The sequence below is a fragment of the Pundamilia nyererei genome, unplaced genomic scaffold, assembly GCF_000239375.1.
Source record: "Pundamilia nyererei isolate P.nyererei 1_Seehausen unplaced genomic scaffold, PunNye1.0 scaffold00056, whole genome shotgun sequence".
Classification (NCBI taxonomy): domain Eukaryota; kingdom Metazoa; phylum Chordata; class Actinopteri; order Cichliformes; family Cichlidae; genus Pundamilia; species Pundamilia nyererei.
This window is the reverse complement of record NW_005187457.1, coordinates 1390613-1405001: the sequence shown is the minus strand read 5'-3', so window position 1 is coordinate 1405001 and position 14389 is coordinate 1390613. Positions and strand designations below refer to the sequence as shown.

Sequence of the window (14389 nt, the reverse complement as noted above, 5' to 3'; positions counted from 1 at the left end):
TGCTCGGCTGCATAGTTCATAACCACAGAGCTTTCATTAGACACGGGGAGGTCCTCCACATCAACGCCTCTCCCGCTGTGAGTTTCTTCATGATTATGATGAGAGGGGGATTATGTCGAAGTGCTGTGATGGAGATGTTACCAACTCTTAACAATCAGCGCCATAGCAGATAAAAATGCCATTGTGGCTCTTCATGACTAAAAAAAACTATTTAAATAAGGCTTGTAAGCACGTGAGCTGTGACTGCTGACGTATCCACATTTTTCTTTATTGAAGATTACCATGAACCAAGGCACTCAAATTACTTTACTCAACTGAAATGGATCCAGGGACTGTTTGTTCTGAGAATCTGTTGTTATATATATACACACACGGCTTTTAATTTCTATTGTGGAAAACTGCTTATGATAAATGGATCACAAACGTACCAACATCCAGTAGTAATACAAATTGAGCTGAATATGGACTGAATATTATTTTTTTCCCCTTATTTTAAACAGTAGGACTACAATCCAACAAAAAAGTCAACAATAACAATAAACATCAACTTCAAACAGTTAAAGAGTATAAAAGTTTTAAATATATTAAATGTTCTATTAGCCTTGTTGTCGAGAAAACGTTAGAAAGACTTGAAAGAAGCAGATTGTAAAAACCATTTACTATGGCGTACAAAATTAATGGGGCTGCTGCTATGCAACGCGGTGTTTGCCTACTGCTGCTAGAAAGCGTTAAATGAGTCAAAGCAGATGTCAGCGATTTCACGACAGAATTAAAGACCAAAATTAAAAATTAAAGTTCTCTGTTATCTGATTTCTAATCTACTAACTGTAGGTTGAATGAGAGAAGCGGAGTGACAGAAGCATGCACAGACGTTGAAAGGGCATGTCAAGAAATCCAGCATGTTATCCCAGTAGTTAGCTTAGTTCCTGTCGTGTTCTTGACATATATCAACATATACACACAGAACAGTACAACTATCGTTGTGTTTGAGTCAGTACAATTCAACTGCACGTCATTATCTTTTTTCTAGTGGTGTCAGTTTTTTCCCAAGCAACAGTGAACATGTATAAAATTTGTACCATGGACTTTGCTGAGTAGAGGTTCCCCTTTTTTTTTGATTCTTTGGAGTTTTCTCATTGCGTTTATTAACCCATTCATTATGATAATTTATCCCTATTTAAAAAAATATTGCATATCCATCCGTCAGCTCTCTTCCACTAATCCTTGTCAGGGTTTGTTGCATAAATGTAGTCATACTTAGCCTTACAAAAATGTTATTTCACACACTGCATTGAAAACAGTGCTGGATGCAGTGCGAATACATAAAAAAATGTCTTTTCAGGTAGACCTGCACATGATGCAATGTAATGATAAATTCACATGTGCTTTTTTGTGAGGCTAAATATACAGCAAAATGAAGCCAAGCTGTTGGAACAGAGCTACTGTGCAGATGTTTTTAAAAGTAGAATTTGATCCTGCCCACTGACTTATAAGGGTCTCTTTTAATAGTGATGTGTTTTCTTCACAAATCCAAATTTTATCATTTGGAAGCCCCTGTCTCGCTATCTCCCCTTCTGTCCTCTCACCTCAAACGTGCGCTACAAACACAGCTGGTTTGGTGGCAAGACAGATGTCTGAACGTAACGTAGTTCTACTGTATTGTGCTGTATTACTGAACATCATTAGAAAATGCAGAAAATAACTTAAGAGTAGATATTATACTACCTCTACAAATGTTACAGACCTCAGCAAATGTACATTTATGTGACAAGAGGATGGAATAATAAAAATACACATTGTGTCACAGCCACATCAACACTAGTCCTCCTATGGAGGTGAGCCATCCAGTTGTTGGTCAGAGTTCAGACTTGGACTGCTACGAGGGGAGCATAGGCAGGAAATGAGTAGATGGGTGTCTACGTCTAGCCTTGTGGCCCCGCCTCGGTTTACCGCGCCCATTCAGCGAAACAAACATTTGCCTGCCGCTGTGTTTCCAGCGAAGCGAAGCATATGTATTGTAGCCGTTCTCCTCAATGCGTTCTTTAAACTTGCAGCTCGGGTTGTACTTCACCTGTGATTGCAGGAAGAAAGAGAAGAGACATTAAAGAGGGTGTGAGCAATTAACCTACTGCTAACAGCTGACTGCTGTTCCTTCTCTGTACAAGGCCAGCTTTCAAGTGTACAAAGGTTAATGACAGTTGCTGTAGTAAAAGATTTCCAGGTGTTTGCAGTATATACAGTGAGTTTATCCACTGTAGTGATCTGGGTTGTTTTTCTCAGACAGTGGAAGTAAGAATTAAAGGATTGGTTAACCCAAATTTGAAAAGAATTTCCCAATCCTCACCCTTTAGAAGACATTCACCTCTTAAATATCTTTTCCATCATTTCTGTGCAGTTTATTTTAGAGGATAGGAACAGGCTTTGCATTCCAGAAACAATATTCTGGTTATTTGAGATATGTTTACACCTGACATTTTCATTTTCTTTGGGACCATTTTCTAAAAAGTGATCTTTGACAGAGACACATGATGGTGAGTTCTGTGAAATATCTTGGTTAACTGGGACATTATTATTGGAAGGACATGTTCATTTCTGTTCGCTTACGTCGAATTGAAACCTTAGACACGAGAGCTTAAAACACTTACAAATGCGAAAAGACATGACTGTGACGAAGCGGGTGGCTGGTGTGTGTCTTTATTTGTGATTTGGGTTAACTGAACCTTGAGTGTTCTCAAATTAATCACATTATAACAATAAAACAAAGTTTTTTTCTTAAAGGCACTTAAAAATGCAACCTTCAGCAAAGCCACTTTTCCACGGGTGGTTACAGCTTCTTATCAGTAAGGGTCTCAAAAGATGTCGCAGTTACAAGAGGCTCTGCTGCATTCCCTTTTCCAGATTGTTATCAGGCTCCTGTAACGAGGCCTTCTCTGTGATAGCATCGGGATAAAGTGAGCATGCCGTGATTCATCTGCCATTTTGTAAAGTCCTCCATCGGGTCTATTTATGTCCTATTTTGTGTGTTAGATGGTCGGAGGCACTTGTCTTATCACTCATCCCTGATGTTTTCGTCTTCAAGCTTTAAGTACACGAGCTAGACACCACACACCTCAGTTCTGAACTGTGCTTGAGTTTAACAATGAGTGGTGATTACTTTTGAAAGCTGCTTTGCAAAACAACAATTGGCAGATGGCACGCAAGGACTTACATGAACCCAGCTGGCTATTTGTCATTGCTGCTTAGGTTTCTTTTTTCTGCTGTCTGTTTTGATGGTGGAGCAAGCCAGCTCTAGCTTCTGTATAGTCAGACAAGGTGCAGGTGTACAGTCATGATTGATTATAACAGTCTGACATCTCTCTGAACTTTCCATCAGAAGATTTCTCAGATTTTCCCTCTCTTCGGGAACATCAAACATAGGGTGGCATTCATTTGGGACTCATATATATCCTGCAACCCCAACAACTTTCCTTCCCTGTCCAGAAGTCTTGACCTCCAGAAAAATGTTGCCAGGTTGTATACGCACCGATCCAAAGAGCGTGCCTTTCTTGGACATAGCTAAGTACAGCCCGGTGCTGACAGATTTGATGGCAACAACTCCCACACTGACAGATCGGATTTCCATCAAGCCTGGAAAATAAAAGGAGAACAAGGGGCAAGGTTAGAAAGATCCAGATTTGGGAACTTCTTCCATCAAAAGTCATTCTATCATTAGTGATTAGTTTATCAGACGACCATATGCTCTGAGGAGAGAGAGTCCAGGACACTCATAAAGGTTTCATTTCAAAATGTATGTTTAAAAGAAAAAGAAAAAGGAAAAGAAAAGAAACTAGTAATATTAAACTATTAACTGCATCCAGAGGGAGATGGGGGTTTATAAAAGACTAGATTATAGCCAATCTACAACACATGGATTTCAGAGTCCAGGACAAAAAGCTCACATACAGGCAGGACATGTACAAGAGTCTCACAAAAAATTGCAATCCTGTCAGTTCACCTCAGACGCTTGAGAGACTTCCGACTGCCCTCCAAGGTGCTCAGGAACTTTTACTCCTGCACCATAGAGAGCATCCTGACGGGAAACATCTCAACCTGGTTCGGGAACAGCACTATGCAGGACAGACGAGCTCTACAGAGGGTTGTGCGATCGGCTGAGCACACCATCCACTTTGAGCTCCCTGACCTGCACTCAGTCTACAGCAGGCGGTGCTGGACCAAGGCCAGGAAGATCGTGAAGGACCTCAGCCATCCCAACAACGGACCGTTCTCTCTGTTGAGGTCAGGAAAGCGATTCCGCTCCCTGAAGACCAACACAGAGAGACTGAGGAGGAGCTTCTTCCCGCAGGCGATACGGTCTCTCAATCACACCACCACACAGTACTGACCCACACATATGGTTCTTACACACACACTGAACATTCTGGACATTTGTTTACACTAGTGGCCACTGCACAACTACACTGCGTGGTCATCAAATCGAATCACTTTATCACAAGTCACTTAAATAAATCACTTTAAGCATATTTGCACTGCACCAGACACTTACACATGTGGATTGCACAACCCTGGACATTATATTTCTTCATTACCATTTAGTACTTGTACAGCTGCTGTTATTGTTCTATATTTCTTCATATATTCTTATATATTTCTATACTGTGTATTTGTGTTTTGCGTATTTTGTTGTACAGTTATTTTATTTTTAACTTTAATTTTAATTTTTTATTTTTTTCCTTCCTAGTTAAATTTACCCTTCATTTTAATTTTCATATTTATTTCCTATCCTATTCATAGTCTTCTTTTCTTTAGGTCACGAGCAGTTGTCTAAGCATTTCACTGCATATCGTACTGTGTATGACTGTGTATGTGACAAATAAAATTTGAATTTGAATTTGGTTATAATTATATTTTCATAGAAGTTTAATTAAGCAATGTTTCACCCATATGTTGGGAAAACAAACATACGGGTGAAACATATGGTGATGACTGAGTGCTACAGAGCACGTTCGTTAAACAAAGCATCAAAGCAAAACATTTATGTAAAAGATTTTTTATGATTGAGTTATTTGAATTACTTGATGAATCATTGCAGCCCTACTATCAGTCATACTTAAATGTGAACATAATCATCCTGCCGAATTGCATCCATGCAACTCTCCAGAAGCAGCCCTCACAATCATGCTTTGGTCATGCTGCTGTTGTTTACTGTCTCTGGTGGTAACTTATGTCACCCTGCGAAAACCTCCAAGGTGAAGGTTTCTACCTACGGTAGTTGTTTTTAGAGATGTCCTGTCTTACCACAGCATCCTTAATAGGAGCTAATTAATAGAGATTAATGCTTCTTTTGATTTTTCTTCCTTACTTTACCTGCAAATAATCTCAAAAGCACTTTGATGTCTTGGTTTGTTGGGTGCAAATCCTTTTTTCTTATGCCTTGTAAACCAGAGAAGCAGAAAAGATGCTTTCTTTTCTGTTGCTAAAAGGCCACAGTTGGATATTTGTAAGAAAAAGAAAGATTTCTTAGCTTTGGACAGAAGTGGGTATACACAACACTAGATCAAGGTGCTGAAGTTCTGCATGAGGCAAGCTGGTAGGAAATGAGTGATGGTGATGAGTCATAAAAGCAGCATTGGGCCACAGGTCTCCCAACTGACCAATCCTCTTCTGTTTTGGTAGAACCACAAGTCTTGTACAGGGCAGTGACTGAACAAAGTTCCTGAATAGTTCTGATGAAAAAGAAATGCAAATAACAGAATAACAGTGGCTTTGCAGGTGCTGCACTGTAGTGTGTTTTTAAAGTCTGTTTATTTGTGCAGTTATTTGTACAGGACGGTTCAGATACTAAGTGCAAATGCTAATCTTAACATTTAGACTGAATAATAGGAGTTGTATAAATAATAATAATAATAATAATAATAATGCATCTCCTTGATTTTTCAGACCTTTGGTTCCTGCTTAGTATACCTCTACCTAAATTGTTCACTAATAATGGAACTATACTTCTTTCTAAACATAAACTAATAGGAAAAATTCTTGAGCCACCTATAATTTTATTATATTTTGTTTCCAAGAAGCCAATTTTTTCTCAAGGAGGTGAGCGAACCCAAGACTAATCGTCTTGTTTAATAGTTCTCCATGCTTTCTAAGAGTCTTTCAATTTTGTTCACTGCTTTTTCACTCATTTTCATACAGTCCTCGTATTTGACCATTTTCATGGGAATTATTTTATTCATTAATCTACCTAACACTGGCCTATGACTATTTCAAACATTAAAAAAGGCTCCATATTCAAGGGATGAGCCAGTGTTTTGTCTATACATAATTGACAACTTAGCAAAGAACCGTTTGTAACTGATATCTTTAGCCACTCTGTTACTAGGAGCCTGTCAAAAACATTATTTGTTCTCATTTCTGTATTTGTATTTACAGTTTGACAGACATAAAATAGTATTTTTTGCACCAACAAGTTTTGCTAAACAGCTATTAGTCTAAAACTTGATACATTTCACCATGGTGTGCATCACATTTTTAAAAGATTTGAGGAAACTAGACTAATAAAAAATAAAAAACAAATTGAGGACAATACATGAATGTTAGGCCTTATAAAACTATCAGATGAACTGTATCTGAAAGTCATGTACTTATGAAACAGGGAAAAAAAATCTAGCAAAGACCTGAGATATGGCCTAAGAGATGCATCTGGCTCTTCAGTTGATCCATCTGCTGTTTACTGAAGCTTCATCAGAAATGGTCTCAGTGGAAGATGTCTGTCAAGAAGTCATTCTTGGGGAAAAAGCTGAGGTACGCCAAATTACCCAAGAACCTGACTGAAATTCAGTTCCAATAGGAATGTTGGAGTGAAGTATCCAAATTTGAAATTTTTGGCTCCAATTTGTACTAAGGAGGTCAGTACAGAGGCACCCCAACGCTCACCATTGATAGTAACCAAAACCTTTCTGTCTGTGCACATTTGTGCATTTCAGTATTAAAGACAAAATGATAGCATCTCTGGGTAATCATATACAAATGACAGCACAATACAAAATTGCATATAGATTATGCCCCCAGGCGGCTATCAGTGCCATCAGACTAATGTTGCTGCTCTAACACAGAACATCTGCAGAGCTGTAAAAACTTTAAGCACAGAAATGGTAAATGGCCTGTATTTGTATTGCACAGAAATATCTGACATCAGGGATTTTTTGCCCTGAACATCACTAGTCATGTTTACCAAGTGAAGTCATAGTCTATATGAGGTGATACAAAGAAGTACAGAGTAAAAAAAAAAAAGAAAAAAAAAAGGGGGGGGGTAAAGTACACAAACCCCTGTTGAGTGTTTTTCTTCTCTGACTGGAACACATAGATTAAACCCTCTCTCTGCTCGTGCAAAGCTGTAGGCAAGGAGTCCATCCAGGTATCAGCTGCCCAGCTGTACCCGCATCATTCCTCATTGTCTCTGATCCTCCAAGAAAACATTGCCACTTTGATGGTAGCCTCCTTTTTATGAGTGCTGTTTACAAACACCGGGTGTGCTATGGTGGCACCTGGAGCGTGCAAGGGACTCATCAGCAATTAGCTGAGCCTCTGCTGGTGATTGTTGCACTGCAAGGGTTTATGGGGGATTAGTGCAGGCCAATGAAAACCGTTGGTGCCTGAAAGTGGTGCCAGCAGTAATTGTCGTTATTTGCTGGCTTGAGTTCCAGGCACAGTAGGTGTGATGGAAGCATGTTTGTCACGTCGGAGACAATGCAGGGACCTGAATGTAAAGAGCTACGTTTGCTCAGGTTTAACATATCAGGTTTAAAGCAAATATGGGTAAGGAGCATAATTATAAAGGGCCTCGGGGCAATTTGCCGCTATAGAAATAAAGTTAAACTGAATTTTAATGTTGGGACATAGAAAATAAACTATATATATTGAAGAACTTATTGTATTTTTTTCTTATTTTAATAGATCTTGCAATGGGTTTGGGCGTTCTCTAGAAGGAATTTATTAAGGAACACCTTAAATATTCTCCTGGCCTACTCCAGGTCTCATGCGCTACACTTTATTCAGTTTATTCGTACTCATTGTTGTAGCCGGTAGACACAAAAGATCTGAGGATATGGAATGGGGATTTCACATTGTCTAGAAGAATCACTTGGGCTCTGGACGCTTGACCACACATCTATAAAGACCAGTTAGATCCATATAACTCACAGTCCCCCCTTTGAAAAGTCACTCCATTGTGTTCAAAGCCTGAGAAACCAGAGTGAGGTATTTCAAGCTATTAGAGAGCTTATTCTAACTGCTGAAATCCAAAGGTCAGTTTGGTGGAGTGCTCTACGCTCACAGAAAGAATAATGTTGACATAGGTTTACAGGCACTACGCGTTTTTATCTGTAACTGTTGTATTGATTGAAGTCAGTTTGCTAAAATTAGATAGTCATGAGGATATGGCCTCTGCAAATCAGATTAAATTCCATTTGAGAAATTGCCCCTGTTTCTGGATGTGTCTAACATTTTGAAATTCAGTAAGGCAGTGATTCAGTACTTCATAAAACTTGTTTTGATTGATCACTATACTTTGAGATGATGATATATATAAATATATATAGTTGTGAGTAATTTCCTATTCAAAAATCTGCTTCAAATGTCGAACAAAATCCCAGTTTGATGGAAGAGGGAGAAACACAATGAAGACAAATTAACTCTTTGTCAGTGAGTTGCACTGGAAACTGAAGGTCACTTCTTCGCCTCGTTCTGCTAAACAAGTATCAACTGATGGCCCCATTGAGCTCATGAAAAAGGCACTTTTGGCTTCCCACTTGCAACTGGCACGATCTCTTAACCTTTGACATGTTTTGGCTGGGACTGTCAATAAGCTCAAGCTGCCATTACAAGCAAATCCTGCACTATACATGTCTAGTCAACTGTGGACTTGCCATTTACTTCTTCTCCATGGGTTTTTTTTAAAAGCATAGAAGAAGTCTTTAACTCAGTCTCTTTTTACTCTTTCTTTTCTTTCCGTCCCCCATTTTTTGGACGTTAGCCCATCGTCAGATCATTCAAGCCTTCTCTGACCTTGGTAAAAAAGCAGAAAGGAAAGAGAGAGACACTCACAGCGTTCCCTTTTGTCAGACTCATGGTATGGGGGAAGAGGAAGGAGGGAGTACAGGATGAAGGTGCTGGTTATGAGATGGTGGTGGGGGCAGAAGCCTCCTGAGCCCCTCCACCCTACTCCCCTACAAGTCTTTGTTACTCACCTGAGAGGTGAAGAGCTAGACAAGATCTTATTAATGACCGAGCATTTTGAATAGGGCTATGCAAACTGTGGCAAAATAGTTCCTTCCATCACAAATTTAGAGTAGAAAAGAGTGAAAGACGGAGCAAAAAAAGATATTTTTCTACTCCTTTCCTCCTGTCTTCTTTTTGTTCCTTTTCCCAGGTCTTTAATTTCTTGGGTTGCCCCCTTGAGCCGCCCTCCATGGCTCAGTGCTCGACCAGAGCAGAGCCTGGGAATCTTGGAGTTCCCGCTGTGCTCCTGGTCTTGATTGACATACCTTTTCAATTATTTCACAGTTTGCTTGCTTTTTAAACGAAGAGGGCCCTGTTGTTTTTTTCCTTCTGCCCTTCTTTTCAAAACAAGCTTTTCATGTCGGGTTCGGGCTGCCAGGCCTAATGGCTGTGACCAGCACCTTTGATCTGCCATGACCCCCTCAAAGGGTCTGGTACTGGGCAAAGCAGCCGTCTGTGTGTATCGGCACAGACAAAGGCTACATCACTCACTATTCCTTTAAACACCTTGAGAGATTACCATGAGAACCAGCTTTCTAGTGGAGGCCTTGACAGGTGCAGTGATATGGAAACTTGCACGTTGAGGCCTGAATGTACAGTAAATAATTTGGAGGGTCTTCTCAGTAAGCAAAGTTTTGCTTGGCTAATCCCAGATTTAAATATTTAACATGCACCTGCCAAAATACAAATATGCTCCAGCAATTTTAAGTAACTTTGGGTTTTTGGACACCATTGGAAAAAAAGATGGAAAAAAAATGTAAATAAACACAAATAACTCAGGGTGAAATTTGCACATTTATTATGCGTGGAACAAAATCAAACCTTTCGTTTATAGTAAATCCAGAATGCCTCTTTGATGGCTTTATCCAGCTATTTTTGAAACTCAAATTAGACACAATATGAACTGCTCTTTTGAGGCCTTTTTATTCATTCTTCACTTAATCACTTTTCATGTAGTCAACTGAGCATGACACCATGAATGCTAACAGGAATATCCTGTTCCAAAGTATGCATCTTTATCTCGTTTTGTGGAGTTCATTATGTCAAGAAAAAGACAAAAGACACGCAAAATGTGTGTTGGTGATAACAGTTTTGATAAGGTGGCTTAAATTTAACAAACATAGTCATATAATTGTGCTACAAACCATCGGATTGGTTTATATGTCATCTTCCTGAAAAAGCTGTAATTAGAACAGACTTGTGATTATTCCAATGGTAATGGTGCATGACGAAACATGCATGGTTCATGGCTCATGGTTCAGATGGGAAACTTTCTCTTCTCTGCATGTTAGCTCTTTTAACTGTATAAATAAAGGGAACAGTTTAACCTGAAATCTAATGCACTTTGGGCCAACATTACCTGCAATGTGAAGGAAACCAAACAAACTCCGGCCACAATTCCATATTTCTCATTCATTTAATAAGTAATGGGAAATAATAGACCAGAGGTCAAAGCTGATATCTTGACAAGACAACCCCAATAATTATATGCAAAGACTGATTATATGACCAAATAGCATTGCTAAAGCAGTGTAATCAAATAGTAAAGAGGCAAACAATAGCTTGCTAGCTTCTGAAATTTAAACACTTCCTATCGATCGTATTGATCGGTAGGGGAAGGACAGTCTATTTATAAGGCTCATATATTAGAAGTCTGATATCACTGCTGGAACACAAGTGATACCAGTGCAGTGATGATCTCATTGCAATGAGAAGCTAATATGATAGCTGATCTTCTATTTTATTTGTAGATTTTGACAGGGCTGCAGAGATAAGAAAAAAAATATTTATAGTGAGCAGTTGGTTTTAAATGGTTTGCAATATGAATATGTATACCAATCCCTTTCAAAGGAGACTTCAGATTATCAGTATGTTATGTCTAGGGTATGGTTTAGTTAAGCTAATTTCTCTGAATAACCACATAACTTTGAAGGTTGACTTGACATTCGCTTAGTCATTTACGTCTATTTCAGCCTGCAGACCGAGACTCTGGGATCTCTAGATGGGGGTGAAGCACAAGCTGAAAACCTGCGTTCAAGCAAATATATTAAACATGAACTGTGACTTAAGGTTTCTTCCAGTGAATTTTACTTTATCAACCAAATTGTGGAATTGGGACAATTTCATCACGTTTCTCAGTTGCCGGATTGTCTTCCATTCCAAGGTAGTCCTTGTTTTCATGTGGCAAAGGGTTTTTTTCCTTCTTGGTTTCCAATATTAATCAAATGCTCACAGATTAACATGCCTACTTCTACATCTGGAAACCACTCACAGAGTGCATTCTCAAGGACAACCAGTTTGCTTTCTTTGTCCAGTGCGCTGCGCTAAGCCACTTAACCCAGTCCTCCTCAGGATGACGAGTATTACAGTTATCTCCAAAGTGAAGTAAACACAATCAGCTATGTGCTTCTTTGTACACAATAGCAGTTATAGCTCAAGCCAGTAGTAATAATGTTAAAGTGGCCATAAACAATGCTTTAATATGATGTGATGTGAATTACTAACAATATTTACATTTAAATAAAGAGCTTACAAAGTTTTCATCAGCTTCATGTGAGTTTATGAGGTTTAATTATTCATCATCTGCCCATCACACAACTTTGATTCAGTGTATTTTTTGCCACCAAATGGCAACAACACAGATTTGTATGAAACCCAGTGAAACTTTAAACAAACGATTCCTCCAAGGAGAAACAAAAGAGCAAAAAGAAAAAGATAAATGTTCATGTGTGTATTTCACAGTTGCTTTATGTTCAAAACTCCTGAAATCCAAACATTATCAACAGATATCCAAGGAAAAATATGCGTTAATTAACATTGTAATGTCATTGATGTGTTGTCTGAAACTCCTGTAGCACTCTTGGTCATAGTTCTGTGAGTTATATGCCATAATAATTGCTATCTTCTGCCTTAAGTAACATCATAATCTCATGTTTTTAACTACTATAATGGGTACTATTATTCTTATTCTTATTACAATGCCCAATAAGAAAGCCTCACAGTTAAATGCTATGCTATGCTTATTTCAATAGGCTCATGCAACATCCATGTAATGATGACCTGGATAGTCAGACCACTAACCTCTTCTCCAGCACATCCCCATATTCTCAGTGATATTAAAGTCTGGAATCTGTGCTGGCCAATCCATTTGAAGCGTTCTTTCACAATCCTAGCGCTGTCATCTTACAGCCATGCCATAAGGCAAGAAGAAACTCCCAGCGATGGAAAATGTGGTCATTCTGTATATTTAGGAAGTCAGCTGACCTCATTTCTGGGGGCATTTAATCCAGTGGAACTTTATATTCATTTTCATTAATACATACACACCTTTAGTTGAGTCAGTGTTGACTATGTTTCATCATGGTGACATTTATTTTTGTTTGAATGAGGGTGATCAGGTTTAAAATACAAATGATGCAATCCCGCTGTGGCTTAATAGACCAACCAGTTCTGGACAGCAATAGAAAATTTACAGTCTCTTTAAAAGGAGCTGCCTCTCTGAGACTGCTGTTTCAGGATTTATGGATATTGTGTGTGTTGTATATGAAAGTATCACTGTCACACCTTTTCTCAATGTCTTTAAATAGTCAGCCTGATTTTCACTGTCCTTTGTGGTTTTGCTGTTTCATTCTAGTTATTTCCCTGGCTAGGTCTTCCTCTCCCTCCTTGCTGGCCCCTTTGCAATGGGTCTCCGGACATGCATCATACCTATTAACTCTTACAGGGTTGGGATGATTTATTTCATCCTTTTACCGGCAGCTATAAGATATGTCTGCCCTGAGCTAAGCCGAGTGGGGTTGGGCTATTCGCACGCACAGTAAACATGAAAGGCAGTGACACACAAACACTGAGTTTGTAGGTTTTTAGTGTTTTTTCCCCCCGACAAGGGCTAGAAAGTAATTAAAACCCTTAAAAAAAATCTCTAACATATTGAGTAGATGAATTAGCCAACCCTCAGTCATATCATCCACCACATGTTAGTCAAAGAAGCGCATCCAGTATGCTGAAAACCTTGGCCTGAGATCTGATTCTGTTCCTTGAATGAGCTCAGACTGTCTGGAAGCCTGAACAGTGTTTCTCTTGCTGAGTTTAGCTTTGAATTCAGTCAGATGAAGTCATGAAGGCTTTGATCAAACCAAATTGAAAAAAAAATACACAACTAAGATAACAGCAAAGGAAATAAGAAACAGGGTTACGTTTGCACCCTTTTTCTTACGCACTTGAACTTCTGCAGACGTAAACATGCTGTCAGTCTCTTAATTACTCAGCACACACGTATGCATGTGTGCTGTCATTTAAATATAACTGTATACAAAGGCCACTAGCTCAGGGAAGTAGGACACAGCGAAACTGGTTTGCATGTGTGCTTTCTGTCCAAATAAATTCCCTTGTATGTGGCCCATCCTGTCAAAAGAAAGAAAAAAGACGATGGATAGAAAGAACAGGAAGAAAGGAGAGAAAAGACTTGCAGAGGGTTGCTCTTCCCTGCCCATGTATCACTTGCTTTCCCACATTCCATTAAACTCTCAGGAGAGATGAGTGTTAAGATGAGACTGATAAGATTCTGTCTTTTAAAAAAAATTTCAGTCCATATTCAGTGCCTGGATCTTATTTTCAGCCGTGATTTTTCTACTACTACTACTACTGCTAAGAACAATACAGTATCCACATCTGAACCAAAGAGTAAAACAGTGAAATGTGGATTATTAAATATTAGGTCTCTCTCCTCCAAGTCTCTGTTAGTACATGACTTAATAATTGATCAACAAATTGATTTACTTTGCCTTACAGAAACCTGGTTGCAGCCGGGTGATTATGTTCGTTTAAATGGATCAGCACTGTTGAGCCAACCATGCCTTTAATGTTAGCTAGTAATGACTTCATGAACTTCTTCACAAATAAAATTTTAATCATTAGAGAAAAAATTACCAATAATCATCCCACAGATGTAATATTATCTACAGCTACTCTTAGTACCATTGATGTTCATTTAGACTCTTTTTCTCCAATTGATCTTTCTCAGTTAACTTCAATAATTACTTCCTCCAAACCATCAACATGTCTTTTAGACCCCATTCCTACAAAACTGCTCAAAGAAGTCCTGCCATTAATTAAT

The 14389-nt window shown here is 38.8% G+C and overlaps 1 protein-coding gene across 1 annotated transcript in view; it reads right to left on the bottom strand.

Annotated features, from left to right (window-relative positions):
• Positions 1–260: 260 nt before the first annotated feature.
• Positions 261–14389, bottom strand: part of fgf22 (fibroblast growth factor 22) — a 27966-nt gene continuing 13837 nt past the window's right edge. Inside the window, exons 2-3 of the mRNA XM_005734030.1 lie at positions 3524–3627; positions 261–2071 (exon numbers count right to left, since the gene is read on the bottom strand). Coding sequence (XP_005734087.1) covers positions 1877–2071; positions 3524–3627 — 299 coding nt within the window. The 3' untranslated portion in view covers positions 261–1876. The remainder of the gene's footprint in view (positions 2072–3523; positions 3628–14389) is intronic.